The sequence below is a fragment of the Watersipora subatra genome, chromosome 1, assembly GCF_963576615.1.
Source record: "Watersipora subatra chromosome 1, tzWatSuba1.1, whole genome shotgun sequence".
NCBI classification, from domain to species: Eukaryota; Metazoa; Bryozoa; class Gymnolaemata; order Cheilostomatida; family Watersiporidae; genus Watersipora; species Watersipora subatra.
Genome location: NC_088708.1, coordinates 69,548,405 through 69,569,443, shown reverse-complemented (window position 1 = coordinate 69,569,443; position 21,039 = coordinate 69,548,405). Strand labels below are relative to the sequence as shown.

General features: G+C 36.8%; 1 protein-coding gene and 1 pseudogene across 1 annotated transcript; both read left to right on the top strand.

The window, feature by feature from the left end:
- Nucleotides 1-177: 177 nt before the first annotated feature.
- LOC137385562 (glycerol-3-phosphate acyltransferase 3-like) lies at nucleotides 178-18,256 on the top strand. Its single transcript, XM_068072046.1, has 10 exons — nucleotides 178-353; nucleotides 494-757; nucleotides 3,567-3,609; nucleotides 3,715-3,910; nucleotides 5,018-5,107; nucleotides 11,462-11,555; nucleotides 12,313-12,428; nucleotides 12,636-12,777; nucleotides 14,949-15,157; nucleotides 17,346-18,256. The coding sequence occupies exons 1-10, from the start codon at nucleotides 216-218 to the stop codon at nucleotides 17,434-17,436; spliced, it is 1,383 nt and encodes a 460-aa protein (XP_067928147.1). The 5' UTR covers nucleotides 178-215; the 3' UTR covers nucleotides 17,437-18,256.
- On the top strand, nucleotides 6,230-7,902 carry LOC137385434 (tigger transposable element-derived protein 6-like; annotated as a pseudogene).
- Nucleotides 18,257-21,039: the final 2,783 nt, after the last annotated feature.

Genomic DNA, 21,039 nt, shown 5'->3' with positions numbered 1-21,039 from the left:
ACCCGGCATAACTCGCAGATGTCAAATTGCATGCCGAGTTTCACAGTTGCGGTCGAAATGGTAGGGACGGTCATGTTAGAGTCTCGCAATTTTACCGACGAAGTCGCTGAAAAACGTCCTTGGTTGATAGCTAAGAAAATGTATTGCTAGCATGGCTTACAAATTGGAAGCGTAGAACGAAAAGCCTCTGCGGATCGTCCGGTCACAGCTAGATTATGTTTTTTGGCACCGCAATTTTTGCTACTGGTTTGGCTGTAATGGCCCTAGTTGTTCTAGCAATAATTTTAGCCATATTAGGCAAGTCATTCGGTCTTCGTAAATTCTATGTGAGCGTGTTATTAAAAGTTTTTAATGTAAGTATTTTCACATCTGAAATTTTGCTAGTGTATTAGTTCGCTTGTATGTTATTTATTTGGTTTCTGTCAAAACTAGCTTGACATGCGTTGCTTATTCAGATTTTTTGGAAAACTTCTGATTGTTTTGTTTGTGATAGTTTGGAATGGAGAAGTCTAACAGCTATGCAGCATTGCAACCTCCACCAGATGATAGCTCATCTGACTCAGACGATGAAAGTGCTACAGCTCCAGTGTCTTCGAAGTCGTCTTTCAATACTAATGGTGACTCAAGGGCTAGTTTAATAGCTCGACAGACTAAAACACATACAAGTGGTGTAATTCCTAACATAAGATCATTGGCTACAATGGAACACGAGTTTCAGCTGGATGACGCAATGTATTTCTGCAAGAGTGGCATCGAGGTTTGTAATAATAGCTACGTTCTATGATACTAAAAAGGTAGGAAAAGATATCTGTAGTTTGTTTACTATTACTAGAATAATAAATAGATGATCGGTATCCTATTAGTCAGTGTGTTTATTTAGTGTCGTCACAACAATTTTTGTGTTGTCTAACGTTCACTGTTGGGCTTCCTAGTCTGGCAGCTGAGCTTTCTTAGATCTTCTTAGCTGTCAACTGGTTACTCTGGTTTTGGCATTCGATTTATTATGCATCTGGTATCCAGTACAAAACTGCTGAGGAGGATATCTGTAATCACACACACACAGTTCAATTCTGGCGGCTAAGCTGGTTATTATGATCATATTTTACTGGTTTGGTGTGCATGTTGCCATAGCAATTTAGAACCAGGGTATTGTGATGCTTTTCCTATAGGATCTTCACTGGTTCATCAAGCTAATAGTTGTTTTTTTCCTCTGCTTGTATATCAGATTCAGTCTTGATTTCCCTTACACTCATAGAGTAGCGTGATTAATATTTTCAATAGTTGAGCTTGTACAGGACTCCATCCTTTATGTCTCATCTTTAGCCAAATCACTTTAGTGTTTTTACATTCAGTGCGTGTTTCAGTTAATCATGTTTTAATGTCAAGATTGAGATGATATCACATATATGTATCAGCATTTTACATGGCCGAATAACGCATGAAAAGTCAAGTACAGTGCATCCTCGAGATACGATGTTGATCCGTTCCAAGGTTGGCATCGTATAGTGAAAAAATCGTATGTAGGGGTATAGAAACCATTGTAATTACACAATGCAAAGATGAATGGTAAAAATCGTCCAAAGTTTTATAAAAATGTTGTACATATTAAAAATTAGTAACAAAATAATATGTTAACTTTAGTAACTATAGTTACCTACAGTAGTTGCATTGTATTAAGTGCACCTAGTGATTATAATCTGCAAAACTGTAAAATGCAACATCATGTGTGTACGAAATGCTGTACGCACGGTAAGGAGTTCTTACTATCAAGACGTACGTACAACATAAGCTTTTAATTCACTTCAGATATGTTTAGCTTACTAAACACACATTCAAAGCTGATTAAAGCTGAGTTTTAGTATGTATTTTTAACTATTTCATTAAATTTTAACTTTTCATCACTAAAATCTTTTCGCTTCCCAGCTTTTACTATAGCCTTTAGTGAGTCTGGTTAAAATCTTTTTAAACCTAACTTGACCGTAAAAGCCGTGCGTTGCAATCTTCAAAAGCGGCCTCTCGTACACTTGACCGTATAATGGCCATCAAAAATGAAATTTTATTTACTATACAGTAGTGTACGCACATACCTTTGGAAAAACGTGACTTGAGCTGTTGATCTAGTTTATTATTTTTGGGTCGTGAAAAGCAGAAATTGCCAGGAAGACACAGTTTTGCTGCTGGTACAGAGAGTGCTCGAAGAAAATAAGCTAACTAAGTGCAGGTTATTACTTATTGAGGATGGCGCTTGCTCGTGCACTGTAAATGCTGGTGCAGTGCAGAAAATTGCTAGCCAGCTAACATTTGTAAAAGGATTCAGAGAAGGTTGTACAGTAGTTTGTCTTGAATGAAACGTGCACAAAAATCAATGTGCCCATACATACAGAAGTTGGTACGTATTTATACCCTAAATGGCATGGTTTTAGCATATTTTAAAAAGTAATATGGATGCGTCAACTATCTTGAGTAGCTAGTTATATATGAGTTACATACATACGACGATTTGTATTTACGTAGTAAAAAACAGGCCCATCTGCAAAGACATGGTTAAACAAGAAAATAAAACATAAAATCAAAATGAAATAGATAAAACATAAAATGTATTGAATAAAGCACAAAAAAATGCCACACAAAGAAGATAAATAATGATATGCATTGTACAGTAATGTTTTCATGTATCAGTTCACATCGGTAAATTAACACTTAACACTTTTCTGTCGATGTAGGTTTTTATGTCTCCTCTACATTCCGTGTATTGCTTTCAACTCCTGCAAGTTGTCAGTCGTAAGCTCCTCCTTGTGCTTGCTTTAACAAATTTCTTATTTTTAATAATTGCAATTGTTGACTGGCTGCGAACATATTCCTTGGCAATATTAACAATACAGGCGTCTTCTTCCTATTTATTTATGACCTCCAACTTTGTTGTCATGGTAATCATTTTTCCTATGTTTTGTAGAGGGATTATAACGCTAAAAATGGATATTCGCTCTATTATGTGCTTTTCACAAATTTCCCACGTGGAACGCTGACCTGAGAGAAGTTGGTCATCGTGTCTCTTCTAAACATTGTGAAATGTTTTCGGCAAACCGCATTTTGGCGTCTCTGTTATTTCGACATGCGTTATGAGCACACCGACCGCCAAATTTTAACTCGGGCGAAACTTTTCTCAAATTCGTATCGTGAAATAAAATTCGTATAGTGAGGTGAAGATCTCAAGATGTTCAACTTTGTAAGGTGAAAAAATTGTATATCAGGGTAATCGTATCTCGAGGGTGCACTGTAATGAAAACGCTGCTTGACCTCAAATTGTCCTCTAAAACATTAAGTTTTACCAGGATACTATTTTATTCATACTAGTTAAATATGACCAGTTTGAATCCCTTATAATGTGATTTTTTTCTAACCTTGACCTTAGACGAATTGTCATGGCTCTTATTATAATAAATATTGTCATGGTTTGAATTAAAATAAATTAAACTATATTTTTCAGTGTATGGAGCTTAACGTATCTGCAAGATTCTCCGGATTCTTCTAGAATATTCTTACACTTTTCTTTTTTTTTTCTATAGGCCATTGTTGAAGATGATGTCACGCAACGATTTCTCTCATCAGGTAAAATCATTTATTTAGGATATATGAGTAAAGGTCCTATTCAGACGGATGAGTTTATTGTGAGTGATTAATAAATGATTTTTAATCTTGTGCTTTTATTTTCAGAACTGCCATCTTGGAACCTCTTGACAAGGACAAATGAAAACTATCAACATATCAGCAATAGACTAACTGTTCTCTGGTTCCTGGGAGGTCTCTTTAGATATATATGTTTATTGCCAGTTCGTCTCTGGATTGTCTCTATAGGCCTCATTCTGCTTGTCATCACCACAGCAATCGTTGGATATATTCCAAGCAAGAGGTATTTCTAAAATTCTTTGGGCTGTTCAGTTGGCCTTCACTTTCATCCATCAATAGGATGGGGCAGGCATAGAAGTACATGTGTGCTCGCATACATGCATTTGTGTATACGGTATGTATGCGAATATATTCTACATAACCTATTGATAGCATTGTGTAAAATCTTTTTGCCAAGTTTTTGTAGCTCTTGAGTGTTCAATTCAGTGGTAGCCCAATATAAGACGCAGCAGATCGGAAACAGATAGATTTAAGGCTTGAATTAATTATGTATAGTGCTCGAAAGCCATTTTGGAGACTGTCTAGGAGACCTGTATTTTTCAACAAAATATTTTCATAGCAATTGTTGATAATTGTGTTGTAGGTGCTCCGATACCATTTATGAGTCACTTGTCTACACAGTATAATATTATGTTTTAAATAACAGCTGAGATTCTTGTAGTTTATATCATGCGTTGTAACATTTGGAAATATGTCCTGGTTTTATTCGAGACTTCACCAGCCTTGATGTCCTCTAAAAAAATTTGTTTTCACTTTTATAATATTCTGGATAGGTTATTTATATTTAGATCACAAATTGTCTAAATATCTTTAAAACTTGTAGTGTTTGTCTAGCTGCTGTGTATGAACAAGAGTCATACAGTCAGAGCAGCCATGCAGTGTTTAGTTGAATCATATTAAGAGTAAGGAGCAAGACTGTGACTCATTGCGTCTACAGTCCACTAGTTTATCAAGCTTTTATACTTGCCGCTTAAGTTTCTATATTATTTGTGTCCATATACATCTATTGTGTGTTTCTATTTGAATCTGTCATTTGAGTCTATATACATCTATTGTGTGTTTCTATTTGAATCTGTCGTTTGAGTCTATATACATCTATTGTGTGTTTCTATTTGAATCTGTAGTTTGAGTCTATATACATCTATTGTGTGTTTCTATTTAAATCTGTTGTTTGTGTCTATAGACATCTATTGTTTGTGTTTGCATTAACAGAGAGTACCAGAGTATACTATACTTTTGGTTCCCTCACTGATCTTACACTACGACTTTTATATGCAGCTATCAGCTCTGGATGGTTTGGCAAAAGTACTAAATATGAGAGTGTTTGTAGGATGAGGTATGTGGCCAACAGGTACTTTACCATGATGAGCTGCCGAGTGATAACTCGAGCCTTTGGAGCTGTTATTAGATTTCACAACACGTGGGTATCCAGTCTCTTCCCCTTTTGCATAGGCTGTCAATTGTCACAGGATTTTTCATAGAGTGGTGTGGTATGTATATCACACCACTCTGAAAGATTCATAGAGTGGTGTGGTATATCATGGCAACTGAATATTCATCCATGCATGACATCCAGCTGACTGGCCTTTTTGCATGCTGCTTATAATTGGACATTGATAAGTCGTAACTCTGGTGGAAAATTTCATTGAGAGATATTGAGACTCGGCAACCCAGTTCCCTCTACAGTGAGCAGTTACTCCTGTAAGGTGTGCTTGATCAGCTGGCAGTCTTGTTCGGTGTTTACCTCAGATAACAAATATAGTTGTTGTAACCTAAAAAAAAAATCCTTCCGTGGTATGGGCAAGTGTCAAAATCTCCTCATCGTCCCTCCCCTCGTGTACGCGACCAATTGCAATCAGCTGTTGGCTTGTTTCCCATCAGTTTTTTGTACTATGGAATGTTACCGTGTACTTTATACACATTGTCTTATCTCCTATCTACTATATGTTTGCTAAAGTGCTTGTCCTTTGCTCTAAGGCTCACCTCTATGACTATATCAGTGAGTTAAATTTGAAGTTAACATATACAGTCAAACATGGCTAATTCGGCCACGGATATTTCGAACACATTGTTAACTCGAACGGATTTCTTTGGTCCGCCCCTATGCAATGATACATTGCTTTAGATAACTTGAACTTAACATCATTAACTCGAACAGTTTTTTGCCGAAAGAACAAACTTAAAACAAACCAAAGTTTGTTTTAATCCGAAGGAATTTACATTAGTCGCGGAGCTACGACAACTCTGCCTTCCTAGAAAAGCGCTCTCTATATGTATATAGTGTACATATATTTCCCTCGTACTGTATAATGGAACCGAATAGGAAACCGTATACAACCTGATTAATGGGGTCGCTAACGCGTCGGCTAAGTTATGGCCAAACTAGATAAGGCTAAAAAGTATTAGCGATAAAAATTCAATAAAGATCGACACAACATGCAAAATGCATATTGTAGGAGTGATTATATACGGATATATAAGGATAAAATGCCAAAAATAGATTCGTGGCCTCGCGTCTGCTATACCAAACATCCGCTTTGCAATGGCCTCACGAAAACAAGGAAAAGCGTGGAAACCTTTGGAAAAACTTAAAATAATCGAGGAAATTGAAAAAGGACAAAAGCTATCTGCAATGTCAAAAAGAGAAAATCTTCTAAAAGTACAGTGTCAACATAAATTAAACAGAAAGAAAAGATAAGATCATTATGTGACCAAAGTTCATCAAGGCTAAGAGATCGTTCAACGTCGCACGATGATTTGGATGGTGTGTTATTGACTTGGTTTAGACGAATGCGTGGTGAAGGCGTACCTATCGATGGGCCAATTTTATTAGAAAAGGCTAACAAGTTTCTACAGGATTTAGGGAAAGATACTATTGTTTCTCGCGGTTGGATCGACAGGTGGAAGAAAAGGCATTCTATTGGCGGTCAGAGTTGTTGGAGAGTCAGCTGCAGTTAATGTTGGATAGGTGAAAGAGTGGAAGGAGGAAGTGCTAACTCCATTACTCCAACTGTACACTTATAATGGCATATTCAATATGGATGAAACTGGGTTGTTTTACAAGCTCGTGGTTGACAAAACGTTGCACATTAAAAGGGAGAAGTGTAGTGGAGGGAAGTTGTCAAAAGAAAGACTGACTGTGACACTTTGCGCTAATATGTCGGGCACTGAGAAGGAAGTTCCTATTGTAATAGGAAAGTTTGTACAACCCCGCTGTTTCAAAAATGTTACTAACCTTCCATGTCAGTATTACCACAATAAGAAGGCTTGGCTGGCGAGTGACATCTTTCAAGCATGGGTAAGAGATTTTGATCGGCGGATGACCAGAAAAAACAGAAAAGTGCTTCTCATCATTGACAACTGTCCAGCACACCCAACTATGAATAGGCTTATTTCAATCAGGCTTTTATTCACACCACCCAATACCACAAGTGTGCTGCAACCTATGGACCAAGGAATTATTCAAAATTTCAAATCTTACTATTGTCAGCAAATTTTGCAATTCACTGTTGATTACATTGACACTCATGGAAAGAAGCCAGATGCATCTATCAATGTCTTACAAGCTATACACTGGGTGCACAGAGCATGGAACTGTGTCACGAAAGAAACCATAGCCCGTTGTTTTCACCACGGGCTTGGTCATACCAACCTTGATCAAACAGATGTGATTTCAACTGTTGATGATAATGAAAAAGCTGACACTGTGAGAAATCTAAATCTGCTACTACGTACCATAGATCCTACATCAAATGTGACAGCTAGTAGGTAATCTTGAAATAGCCTATGCGGTTAAATTATGAATTCGACCCAATAAACGGCTACATTTATGACAGTCAATGGTGCTTAACAAATGTTTTAAACATAGTGTTACTTTCCCTTAAATTAAAGTTTTGTTTTGCAGATGAGCTTTTAGTGGTTGATGCGAACGTCACTGTTGCTGAGCATATGAGTGATGCGGAGTTTGTGCAGTCTGTGACATCTTGGGGTACTCTGGATGATTCCAATAGAGAGGATGAGGCTGAGATTGTTGAACCTAATCCACCTACCATGGCTGATGCAAACAATGCTTTAGATGTCCTCAGACGTTTTATTGATACGAGAGAGTGCAAGGACTATAATAACTGCTTAAAAGCTATATCTACACTCAGTTACACTGTTGATCTTTTTCAACAAAACATCTTTTCACAGACTACATTCGATAAGTTTTTTTAAATGAAACAACTGATCAGATGTAAAGCATGCGTTTTTGCATTGGTCGTAAATGTGTACTCGTGTGAAGTTTTAAAAATTATCCGAAAATTTAGATATCGTTTTATCAGCTGAGATTTGTTTGTCGTTTTAGGTGATGTGACTGCCAGGATGTTTTAAGATTAAAATTGGCAAAATTGATCTCTGTTAAAACACTCAAAAGAAAAAGATGGGTCTTTTTCTGAGTGTTTTAACGGCGATCAAGTTTTTCCAATTTTAATCTGAAAACGTCATGGCAGTACATCACCTAAAACAACAGACAAATCTCAAGTGATAAAAAATATCTATACTTCCTGATAAATACTTTTGAAACTTTACATGAGAGGCCCTATAACTTGCAACAAGCAATCTATGATTTTGCTTTATACATAGTTTGTATATGTACATGTATCTTCTGTTAAATTCATGCACTTGTGACAGTGCTCTGATAACTTGAACGCTCTGATAACTCGAACACTTTTGCTCGGTCCCGTGAAGTTTGAGTTATCCATGTTTGACTGTATTTGAGGCAAGAGTTCAACCTGTTATCCCGCGTATGAGACTGGTTATCCCGCGTATGATGTGAATACAAAGGCAATAATGGAGGATGAATTATTCTGTTCACTGACATAATGCAACACCTGCATTGCATCATTGAAAACAATAGCTACGCATTAGGGCTTCGATGGCTCTTGCCTGCCACTCAATCTATAAGATAATCAATAGATTCAGGTTAAAGGATGTACATGTACATGAAGGTCTGAATCAGTTGTGACAATCATTCACAAGTGAGTGTAGCTGTTTTTTTGAGTCCAGTGTTAGGTCATGCCCAGACATTCTTATCTGTCTACCTACCACATACGCTCTTTACTAGCAGGTTTAATAAGGTTTATCCCGATCAAGAGATTGCTAATGATATATCAAAAGGGCGCCATTTGTAGGAATTTACTATCCGTGTGCTGTGATTTCTCAGTGGCACTCATGCCTTGCCGCGCTTTGACCACAAGTTATGAAAATCAAGTGATATTCTGCCTTGTGAACTGAGTATTTGAATGTATCATTCAATATTCAGGCCAACAAAATTACAGATTAAATATATTATACAAGCCTGAAGGTATCTAAGAAGATCCAATATTTTAGTCATTGGTCTAACAATAATGAAATTCTACATTAATCTAGAGTTGCCCGGATTGTGGTATTGGCATTTTTACCGACATAGAGGTCAAGTATATGAATCCGTATCTCTACTGACATGGAGGTTAAGTATATGAATCAGTACCGCTACCAATATGGAGGTTAAGTATATGAATCAGTATCTCTACTGACATGAAGGTTAAGTATATGAATCAGTACTTCTACCGACATGGAGGTTAAGTATATGAATTGGCTTCTACAAGTTTCCTGTTATTAATGGTAATAGTAGGCCTATCTTATGCTCCTGACAAATATAATATTCTGCAAGCTTTTATCCCTCAGATACAAATATCTAATGAATGCTGGTACTGGTAGAATATGTTTATTCGTTTGTGCCTGAACAATACGACTAATCAACTAAATGAGCAAACCTTTTGGTTAAGATTATAATACTGCCCCGTATTTTCTCATTTACCGTCATGAGAATTCTTACCACCAATTACTGGCTACCAATGCAGAATAACACTTCTATTTTACAGCATTACTAAACTAAGATGACTATTTTCTCTTCTTAAAAGTAAAGCAAATCAATCAATGTAGGTCTGTATTAAATTGATGTTTTTGCTATAAAAAAAACAATCAATTGGGGAACAAAAAAGCTTTGTAGTATCTGTGGATCAGATCATTACTGGATTGGCTCTTATATTTTGAATCTTAAAGTGTCTACATTAACCTAGGATTAAACAATTGAACAAGCCAAAAGATAACACATTGTATACTTGTATATCATTGGTTGTTTAATGTAGCTTTTCACTTGAAGAACAATGACTTGAGGTTGCAGTTCCTAAACAAGCAATAAAGCAATGTTGTGCGATGATGTTGCATTCAATAGTGCTGAACACCAGACTTCATATATCATAGGCGTACTTTTTCATTTGAATTGCCAACTAAGGAAATGGCAGATGTTATGACTCATAGGCACATTGGACAGCTCAAACAGCAGTGGGGATTAAAATGGCGAACTAACCTAATCAAACAGTAGAAATACGTAACCTCTGAAAACAGTGAATGTAACCCGCTCTGATTTTAGCCTATGCTAAAATCTTCATACGCTACTCATGACTCACCTTTGATCGTACTTTGCCCCCTGATGGGATGCCTTGACCAGTTATCACTATATCGAAAATGTTATGCTTGTTGCTCTCAGGTATACCTTGTTATTATCAACGTACATGTGCTGGTATCATTTCTTGCAGCATTCTAGTGGCATTGCAGTCAGGATTTTTCAGTTGGTCTGTGGCTTTTCTTAAAAATGACATTATTTTAATTGGTTACGTAATATTTTCTTCTGTCGGTAAACACTAAAGTAATCCGTCTAGCGGTCATGCTAAAGCATTGTCAAGGTCAGTGTAAGGTCAATACTTAGGATTATTTTACTTTTTAAATGCTGTTACCTCAAATTTCTAGCTGTTATATTTATTGCTTTCCAATGATGTGGCTACTTATTAGCAAATTCCTGGATAGATATTTTAGGGCCATAAGTTTTTCATGAGCCATATTTTTTGACAGAATCATTGTATGAAATCGGATCATAACAACTGTATCGACTCTATTCCGATTGATCTTTGGTGGCAGAGTCAATCTGGCGGTGTTTTTAGCAATCGTTTAAAGTATCGACCTTTTATCTGTGAAATCTGTGGCAGAGACAGTTGGTCATTGACTCCTGGAAAACAGGCGCTGTCTGAATAGTTTGGCTGTCTGAATAGTTTGGCGCATGAATCCATGGCATGAGGGTTGCTGAGGGCATGAGGGTTGCTGAGTGTCATCTTAGTGAGATTAGTATTAGCCAGGCTATTTAGCTGGCACTCTGTATAACATCTTCGTTGCCTGACACTCCCCTACCCCACACTAAACTTTCGTTGACTATCATCTACTTAAACTAGTTCTAATATTGCGGTCATGTTGTGAAGTGTAATTGAGATAAAACTGCACGGCTGCTATTTGTAACTTCTAGCCTCTGACTCGTTATATGACTCAGTTGAACTGTTGACCTGGACCTGACCCTTAGTCAGCATCAGATAATTTGCTACTCACTCTCTCATGCTTATCAATTGCTTGTCAACTATAAGCCTGCTATACCTCGGGAATCCTTATAAAAGAGAATTTCTTCTAAAGTTATCACTTTAGCAAGATCTTCCTTTGAATGTAATCCACTCCTATTATTACACGCTAACACCGAATGCATAACTCTTCTTTCTTACACCTACTGCACTGTTGTTGCAATACTTTGCTCAACTTCTTTGCTCAAGTGTTAGCCTTGGCAGCTCATCACTCGAGTGCTGTCGCTGCCATGGAATAAAGAAACGAACATATGTGGCTAGTTTCCTTAAAGTTTTGGTTTTGATTGTAGTGAGAACCGCGCAAAGCCAGGTGGTATCTGCGTCGCTAACCACACATCTCCTATAGATGTCATCATCCTGCAGAATGACAACAGCTATGCGCTGGTAGGCTGACAACTACTGTAGGTTACTATATAAACTCGGACATTAGCTGTTTTTCAAGGCAACTCTTGTGCTATGCCATGTAACTAGGTTGTTCTTCAACTAACCCATGGCACTGCAGAATATGTTATATAGAGTGATCCCTTGTATGTTGACCCTGTCACACTGGAATGGGACAGGGTCAGCATGAATTCAGCAAGGTTTGAACAAATAAAAAGCGAGCTATTCACCGTTAATTGAACTCTTTTTAAAGTAAAAACTAGATTTAGAGAAGCATTACCGAACTAGCTTATTGTTTTTTAAAGGAAACATGGGTGAAGGTCATTCGAAAATTTTTTAAAAGTTGTATGATCTCCATGAAATAGTTCTTACGGTTAAAAGATGAGCAAGTGAGATTGGACCATGGTTTTTAGATAAAGCAATACGGTGAGCCAAATATTTTAATTATACGTTATGATCATTTATACCAGCTGCCTCACAATGGTTGATATATAGTATTTACGCAATAGATTTTATAATTATGCCAACTGCCTCACAACTTGTAAATTACAGTTGATTTAATGTACATAAAAGCTAGTGTTGGGCAATGCAATTTCACAGTTTGTCACTTGTCGCCATCTGCGCTGGTCCCCATTAACCGTGATAAATGAGCAACTACCATATGTACTCTTTTTATTCTCGCTCTACTAGGCAAAGCCAGTTGTTGTTCGCTGTTAAGTTGGTGGTATGTTACCACAAAGATTTTGTGCATCATTTCTAGATTGGACAGAGACATGGAGGGTTTATGGGCATGGTGCAGAATGCCCTCTCTAGGGCTGCAGATCACATTTGGTTTGAGAGATCGGTGTCAAGAGACAGAATATCAGTTGCCAATAGGTAAGGGCACTTGCTGTTGCGCGGCTCACCTCTACAACACGCATGCAATGTGATCTTGTTCATGGCATCTGTTAATAGTCCTGTGTAGCCTACCCTTTCCTTGAAAAAATACTTGTGCTATAGAAAGTTTGCTGTTGACAGGATTTCCTACATTAAACTTAGTGAAAGAATGAACACGTCAGTTTAAGTGTTTCTTGTCTTTTTCAGGTTACGGGCGCATGTTCACGATACAACCAAACAGCCTATCCTTATATTTCCTGAAGGAACTTGTATCAACAACACTTCTGTTATGATGTTTAAAAAGGGTAGCTTTGACGTAGGGGGAGTTATCTACCCAGTAGCCGTCAAGGTACGTTTATACAAAAAGGAAAATATTTCAGAATAAACCTGATTAACAAAATTGTAACCACTTGTTCAAAGTAGTACAGTCAAACATGGATAACTCGAACTTCAAGGGACCGAGCAAAAGTGTTCGAATTATCAGAGCATTCAAGTTATCAGAGCACTGTCACAAGTCCATATATTTACTTATTTATTAGTAGATACATGTACATATACAAACTATAATATAAATCAAAAGCACAAATGGCTTGTTTCAAATTAAATGCTTCTAATGTAAAGTTTAAAACGTTTTCATGAAAAAGTATAGAGATTTTTCTATCACTTGAGATTGGTTTGTTGTTTGAGGTGATGTTATTGCCAGGACGTTTTTCAGATTGACATTGGCAAAACTTGATCGTTGTTGAAATGCTCAAAAGAAAAGACATTTTTTTCTTTTGGGGTTTTACCCACAATCAATTTTGTCGTTTTTTCTTGAAGTTTATGCAGATTACCTTACTCTACCTGGGATTCGTTAAGAGCAACACTCCAAGGCAGTTCAATTAGAAGTTTTACGAGGTTTTACGGTACATTCTATATCACTCACGCTTTTTTAATAGATACTTATTGAATGTACACACGTATTCTGTGTTTGGGTCAAACGATGAATAGTTTTTTGTAGCTCAGACAACGTATACGTTTAATTACAACATTTTTTAAGACGTTTTAAACATTCAACATTCCGACGTTGATTCAACACGGAATCAACGTCGGAAAACTATTCATCACGGGCTAGCCGAGTCACGCACTCAAGGGTTTTCGCCACGCACATACAAAACAACATGCGATTTTTGTTTTGTATGTGCGTGACGAAAATTCTTGCGCGCGTGACCCGGCTAGCCCGTGCTATTCATCGTATCGCAGTATAAATCAAATTTCACCAAACTTTTAGAAAAGTCGTTGACAAAAATATTTTGCCGATGGTGGTAATAACGACGCTTATGAATTACAAAAAGATGAAGTTTACCTCTATGACTTTGAATAAAGTGATTTTCTAAAGCGAACACAACCGTTTCGGTAGCTGTTGGGCAAAAAAACAGTTCGAATTAACAGTGTTGAGTTCGAGTTATCTATAGCAATTTATCATTACGTGAGAACGGACCAAAGGAAATGTTCGAATTAACCATGTGTTCGAGCTATCCGTGGACGAGTTATCCATGTTTGACTGTAATTATAAAACATGAAAATTATAATAAATGTATCTGGTGTATTGGAGTGAGCTAGGAGACTTGGAGTTATGGTTCTGTTAAATTAGATACTATTACATGCGAAAGATATATCTTTTACTAGGATTCTAATTGGATAAAAATTTCTTTAAAAGGTTGAAGTATGAATACAAACTGCTCTAGTCGTGATCATAACAATTATTTGTAAATTGCGTGCTCAATTTTGGTGCATGCAGTGAACAAGTTGACTAGGTTTCACGTACTGCGAATCTTTTAAAATGGGTAATGGTTGGCATTTTATATTTTAAAGGCTTGTACTGCTCCTCATTACATGGATAAAACTCACGAGTATATTTACGCGGTACATTCTAAGCTCAAGTCAAATAGAAGTTGTTTTCTCCTTTACATATATTTTGACATAAAGGTGGTGAAGTTCTCCACATTCTTTATACATATATAATGTAGAAAGCTAATTGAATCTACAGCTATAAAAAAATTTAAGGTCACGAACCTAACTTTGGTAAAAAGGTTTTTCTACTTGTCTATCACTAAAAATTATGCCAGGCTGTTACGTTCAATATTTTTCACTTTCACATTTTGTGGAGTTGAGGTATTTTTTCAGTAAATTGTTCAGGTAGTGTAGGCATTGTGCAGGTATTTGCTGGAGGTGATTGCTTGTTGGAGAAAGCCAAAGTTGTGTTTCAGATGCTGGTTATGTACAATTCAGAATATTATACCTATAAATTTTAAAATGCTAACTGTTTATTTTTATAATGGATTTGAATTATCTATTTAACATGAAATGGTACATATATACAGTAATATCCTGACATATTCCTGGCTATATGTTGTTGTATTACCTTGAGACTGTTAAGTTCTGATTGAGGAATTGATGAAATACTATTTCATTGGGTAATTGGAAGAGATATCATATAAACTGATCAAACTGTTTATTCATAGCAGTACTATTATACAGTATGACTCGAGATTCGCCGACTGTTTCTGGAACTCGAGCAAATATAACATGCTCGAGCACATTGGCATGCTGTTGACGAGCTGGGCTATCGTGGCAGATGTATGGTATCTGCCTCCTGTTACCCAACAGGAAGGGGAGTCGTCCATAGCTTTTGCTAATCGTGTCAAGTCTGAGATTGCGAGACAAGGAGGCCTTGTTGACCTTGAGTGGTAGGTCATCTGTCTTTAGCCATTTGTGTATTTTACATTTGTCTGTGTCATTATTGCTTGCTTATTTGAGAATGAAATTTTTATATATATGAATTTTAGACATTTTTAAGTTATGCCGTTTTCAAATTCTAATTTATGCCTAAGCTAAATTTGGATTTGTCTCCACTGGCATTCCTTTTGCATGGTGGTGCATTCAAGCATTGCCAACCATGTCTGTTTGCAAACATTTAACTCTAGCTGTTTTGATATAAATTATACAAGTCAAGTAAACAAGTTTACAATCTAAACTTTTATTAAATCCATTTATATGTAAATTTTATTACAAAAGTTTGGAAATTGTTTTGTAGTAAGCTTTCCAACTTGGAGAATATTATTATAGTAATATTACACGGTTGATAATAATTGATGGGACTCAGAGTAGACTTGAATTACTTGCTTATGCAATTAGGGAAATTAGGTTTGGGAACATAAAAACACTTACATAGATAGTAGGTGTCATTGTTTGTACTGACTCTGCCCAAGATTTCATAAAACATAAGATAACAAACAGTGAGACAATGATATGTCACTTATAGCATAGGCCATTGTTAACATTTTACATATGTTGTGGTTCCACTCGTGGGTATGGGTGCCAAATTTCTAGAGATTATTCCTCAAAGAGATTACTCAAGAATAATTTGGGGTTGTCTGTCTCATAATCATTTGTGTAAAACTCTAGACTTCATTACATTATTTTGCCTCCTCAAACACGCATGCGCACACACTTATCAAGCATTATAGAATATTTGTTGTGATCAATTACTTAGTTTTGATTGGCTAATCACATTCATAGCGACTTGTGATAAATCTGTGTTTAAGCTTGGTTCCAATGGAGTTGGCATTGCTATCTCACTTCAATTGGAATGTGTTTCACTTCTGACTCGCTGATAGATAGGAAAAATGTAGTCAAATAGAAAATTCGAAAGGTTTTTACCTTATGAAACTGACAATTCACATCATGGACTCTAATTCTCTGACCGAATAAGTTTATCGCAGCATAGCTTACAGATTTGAAGGTGAAAACTCTCTAGCCTTGTATGGATTCTATTGCCAGAGAGCATGTACCTCATGAGCCACTATCGTAAACAAACGCACTGCCGTGACTTTATATTAAAAGTGCTGCTAGTGCAATGAAGATTTCTGATGAAGAATTATGCACATTTTTTTAGCTTATGGAGCTGCATGATAAGGAAAAAAAATATTGAAAACATACTGGGATCAAATGAACGTTAGCTGAATTTATTTTTGCAAGTCTCTTTGGTTTAAAGTAAATAATTGTGAAAAAAACTTGTTCTTTAAGTGCAATAGTGTCTACTTGTTTCCCTAGCTAAATAGTAGCATCCAGAATTATTTGTTTCTTTGCAATAATTAGTGCAAATGTTTGAGCTAATATAGTGCCGTGTGAGTGTATGAATTCGTAACCATTGTAAACCAGACCTCAACTCTACATAAATATTCTCATTCTGTTACTAAATATTTTCAGTCAGTGAACTCTGTTGTATGGCTAAACACGAGCAACTCGAACTGTTGCATGTTTAGCGCGCTCTGTCCTACAGTTTTATATGTATCCAGTCACTGTAGAGGTTGTTTAAGCTTGCTTAGGACTTGTATGTATCATCAAGTTTCAATAAAGGATTAATAGCATTAACCTCTTCCCTTAGCGTGAGTTGATGAAAAAGTTCGAGTGTATTTTTAATTAATTGGTCCAGCTTGATTTTTACTTGTTAACTTGAACTGATTTCATTGTATCGTATGTATTGTTTGATTTGGGTGGTTGTTATAAAATACAAACGTGACCACTACAGTCACCGATCAGAAAAAAGACTCAATCCGGAGAAATTCTTTTGATCAAAAGTACCATCAGAACAGATATTTTGAGTATTCTCAGGTAGTGAATAGTTTGGTTGTTGAAGCTCTCTAAATATGCTCACCAATTCCATCGTTATTCCCTGATTATTTATTGCGGAAAGGGTGCATGTCTATGGAATACTTCGCTGATCAGAGATGATTTATGCACCGCTTGTTGGCGATAACCATAAAATAATTCATTTGTTCGGACTGCAGCCCTTTCACTCATTCCATAAGATATACATGCATGCCTGGACAGCGTCTAACCAATTGATTCAGTTCTGTTCTCTAACACTCACAGGGATGGAGGTCTGAAGAGAGAGAAACCCAAGGCCTCGCTCAAGCAGCTGCAACAGCGCATGTTCTTTAACAAGCAGCTCACAACAGATTGAGTGCACAATTCCAACACCTATGCTCAATTGTACAGACCTCTAAAATTGACTATTTTTTATCTCGATGAACTGCGTAGCTTGGTAACGCAGTTTCGAACTTTCATAATGTAAAAACAATGAGTGAGTTTTTTTCGACGGAATTTGGAGCTTTGGAGTGGACCCGTTTCAAGGACTATTCATTCCATAAATCTTTGAAGTGCTCCATTTTCTACATTTTGGCTAATTACATTATTTGATGAATCTAGCTGTAGCTCTAACATGCATATTATGGAGTGAGTTGTATAGAAGAGTTGTTAGTCTCAACTCATTACCTCTTGGTGGCCTTGACCTTCCACGTGGTCATTCTGTGTATAGACAGGTCATAGGATATTGAGCCTGTTTTATAAATATTCTTGGCCAACCTACAAGCGTAGTCATGAAACCTCAGATATCAATGTATCGGTGCTTCATACATACGAGATTCTCCTATGGTTTGTGATGAAAAAGATACTCAAATAGCTCTTGTCTAAGGTGAATGGGCATTTTCTTATCAAGCTAGATTCGTATTGGAGGCTCATTTTTATATCAGACTAATTTTTGTTTTATTGACCCTCTCTACTCTATTGGTCTCACTTGTGTCCGCTCACACTGTTAGCTCATGTATATCTATGTGTTTTGTTGAGATCTGGGAGCTGGGGAAGACCTTGGAAGCTTTCGTACCTCTCAACATATTCGTGTAATTACTTTTCTGTTACATTTTTTGCTGCCAGCAGTATCTGTGTTAACTTTGGTCAGACCGTACACTGTTTTTATGCACTAATATATTAGCTATTAATTCTTATCTTCTGATCACCTGCGATAAGCTCACTGCATGGCGTATGGCCACCTGCTCTACCGTGTCACTTATGCATGTATAGTAATGGTAGAACCACATAAAGTCACTTTCAACTCTAGGCCATACACAGTAAGGGTTCTTGTAGCAATTCCATACTAGAACATTCTATAAACAATGGTCGTGTATGGTTTAGCAAATTTAGAGTACTAGTAGGGTCCAGTTAATACACGATACGCGAGTTAAAGTTTACGTTAAAGTGAAGCTATGTTAAGATGTACCGGTTTGAACAAAAATTTTTAATTGCCGCAAGTGTTCAACCAAGCAGCTCTGCAACACAAAAATAAATATACACACACATCAGCCACATTTGGTGACCATGCAGAGGAATATGGACTGGTGTGGTAAATTAAGTAATAAAGTTTGGTAACCATGCAGAGAAATATAGACTGGTGGGGTAGATTAAGTAATAAAGTTTGGTAACCATGCAGAGGAATATGGACTGGTGTGATAGATTAACTAATAAAGTTTGGTAACCATGCAGAGGAATATGGACTGGTGTGGTAGATTAAGTAATAAAGTTTGGTAACCATGCAGAGGAATATGGACTGGTGTGGTAGATTAAGTATAAAGTTTGGTAACCATGCAGAGGAATATGGACTGGTGTGGTAGATTAAGTATAAAGTTTGGTAACCATGCAGAGGAAGATGGACTGGTGTGATAGATTAAGTAATAAAGTTTGGTAACCATGCAGAGGAATATGGATTGGTGTGGTAGATTAAGTAATAAAGTTTGGTAACCATGCAGAGGAAAATGGACTGGTGTGGTAGATTAAGTAATAAAGTTTGGTAACCATGCAGAGGAATATGGACTGGTGGGGTAGATTAAGTAATAAAGTTTGGTAACCATGCAGAGGAATATGGACTGGTGTGGTAGATTAAGTATAAAGTTTGGTAACCATGCAGAGGAATATGGACTGGTGTGGTAGATTAAGTATAAAGTTTGGTAACCATGCAGAGGAATATGGACTGGTGTGGTAGATTAAGTAATAAAGTTTGGTAACCATGCAGAGGAATATGGACTGGTGTGGTAGATTAAGTATAAAGTTTGGTAACCATGCAGAGGAATATGGACTGGTGTGGTAGATTAAGTAATAAAGTTTGGTAACCATGCAGAGGAATATAGACTGGTGTGGTAGATTAAGTAATAAAGTTTGGTAACCATGCAGAGGAATATGGACTGGTGTGGTAGATTAAGTATAAAGTTTGGTAACCATGCAGAGGAAAATGGACTGGTGTGATAGATTAAGTAATAAAGTTTGGTAACCATGCAGAGGAATATGGACTGGTGTGGTAGATTAAGTATAAAGTTTGGTAACCATGCAGAGGAATATGGACTGGTGTGGTAGATTAAGTAATAAAGTTTGGTAACCATGCAGAGGAATATAGACTGGTGTGGTAGATTAAGTAATAAAGTTTGGTAACCATGCAGAGGAATATGGACTGGTGTGGTAGATTAAGTATAAAGTTTGGTAACCATGCAGAGGAAAATGGACTGGTGTGGTAGATTAAGTATAAAGTTTGGTAACCATGCAGAGGAATATGGACTGGTGTGGTAGATTAAGTATAAAGTTTGGTAACCATGCAGAGGAAAATGGACTGGTGTGGTAGATTAAGTATAAAGTTTGGTAACCATGCAGAGGAATATGGACTGGTGTGGTAGATTAAGTAATAAAGTTTGGTAACCATGCAGAGGAATATGGACTGGTGTGGTAGATTAAGTAATAAAGTTTGGTAACCATGCAGAGGAATATGGACTGGTGTGGTAGATTAAGTATAAAGTTTGGTAACCATGCAGAGGAATATGGACTGGTGTGGTAGATTAAGTAATAAAGTTTGGTGACCATGCAGAGGAATATGGATTGGTGTGGTAGATTAAGTATAAAGTTTGGTAACCATGCAGAGGAATATGGACTGGTGTGGTAGATTAAGTATAAAGTTTGGTAACCATGCAGAGGAATATGGACTGGTGTGGTAGATTAAGTAATAAAGTTTGGTAACCATGCAGAGGAATATGGACTGGTGTGGTAGATTAAGTAATAAAGTTTGGTAACCATGCAGAGGAATATGGACTGGTGTGGTAGATTAAGTATAAAGTTTGGTAACCATGCAGAGGAATATGGACTGGTGTGGTAGATTAAGTAATAAAGTTTGGTAACCATGCAGAGGAATATAGACTGGTGGGGTAGATTAAGTAATAAAGTTTGGTAACCATGCAGAGGAATATGGACTGGTGTGGTAGATTAAGTAATAAAGTTTGGTAACCATGCAGAGGAATATGGACTGGTGTGGTAGATTAAGTATAAAGTTTGGTAACCATGCAGAGGAAAATGGACTGGTGTGGTAGATTAAGTATAAAGTTTGGTAACCATGCAGAGGAAAATGGACTGGTGTGGTAGATTAAGTATAAAGTTTGGTAACCATGCAGAGGAATATGGACTGGTGTGGTAGATTAAGTATAAAGTTTGGTAACCATGCAGAGGAAAATGGACTGGTGTGGTAGATTAAGTAATAAAGTTTGGTAACCATGCAGAGGAATATGGACTGGTGTGGTAGATTAAGTATAAAGTTTGGTAACCATGCAGAGGAATATGGACTGGTGTGGTAGATTAAGTATAAAGTTTGGTAACCATGCAGAGGAATATGGACTGGTGTGGTAGATTAAGTATAAAGTTTGGTAACCATGCAGAGGAATATGGACTGGTGTGGTAGATTAAGTATAAAGTTTGGTGA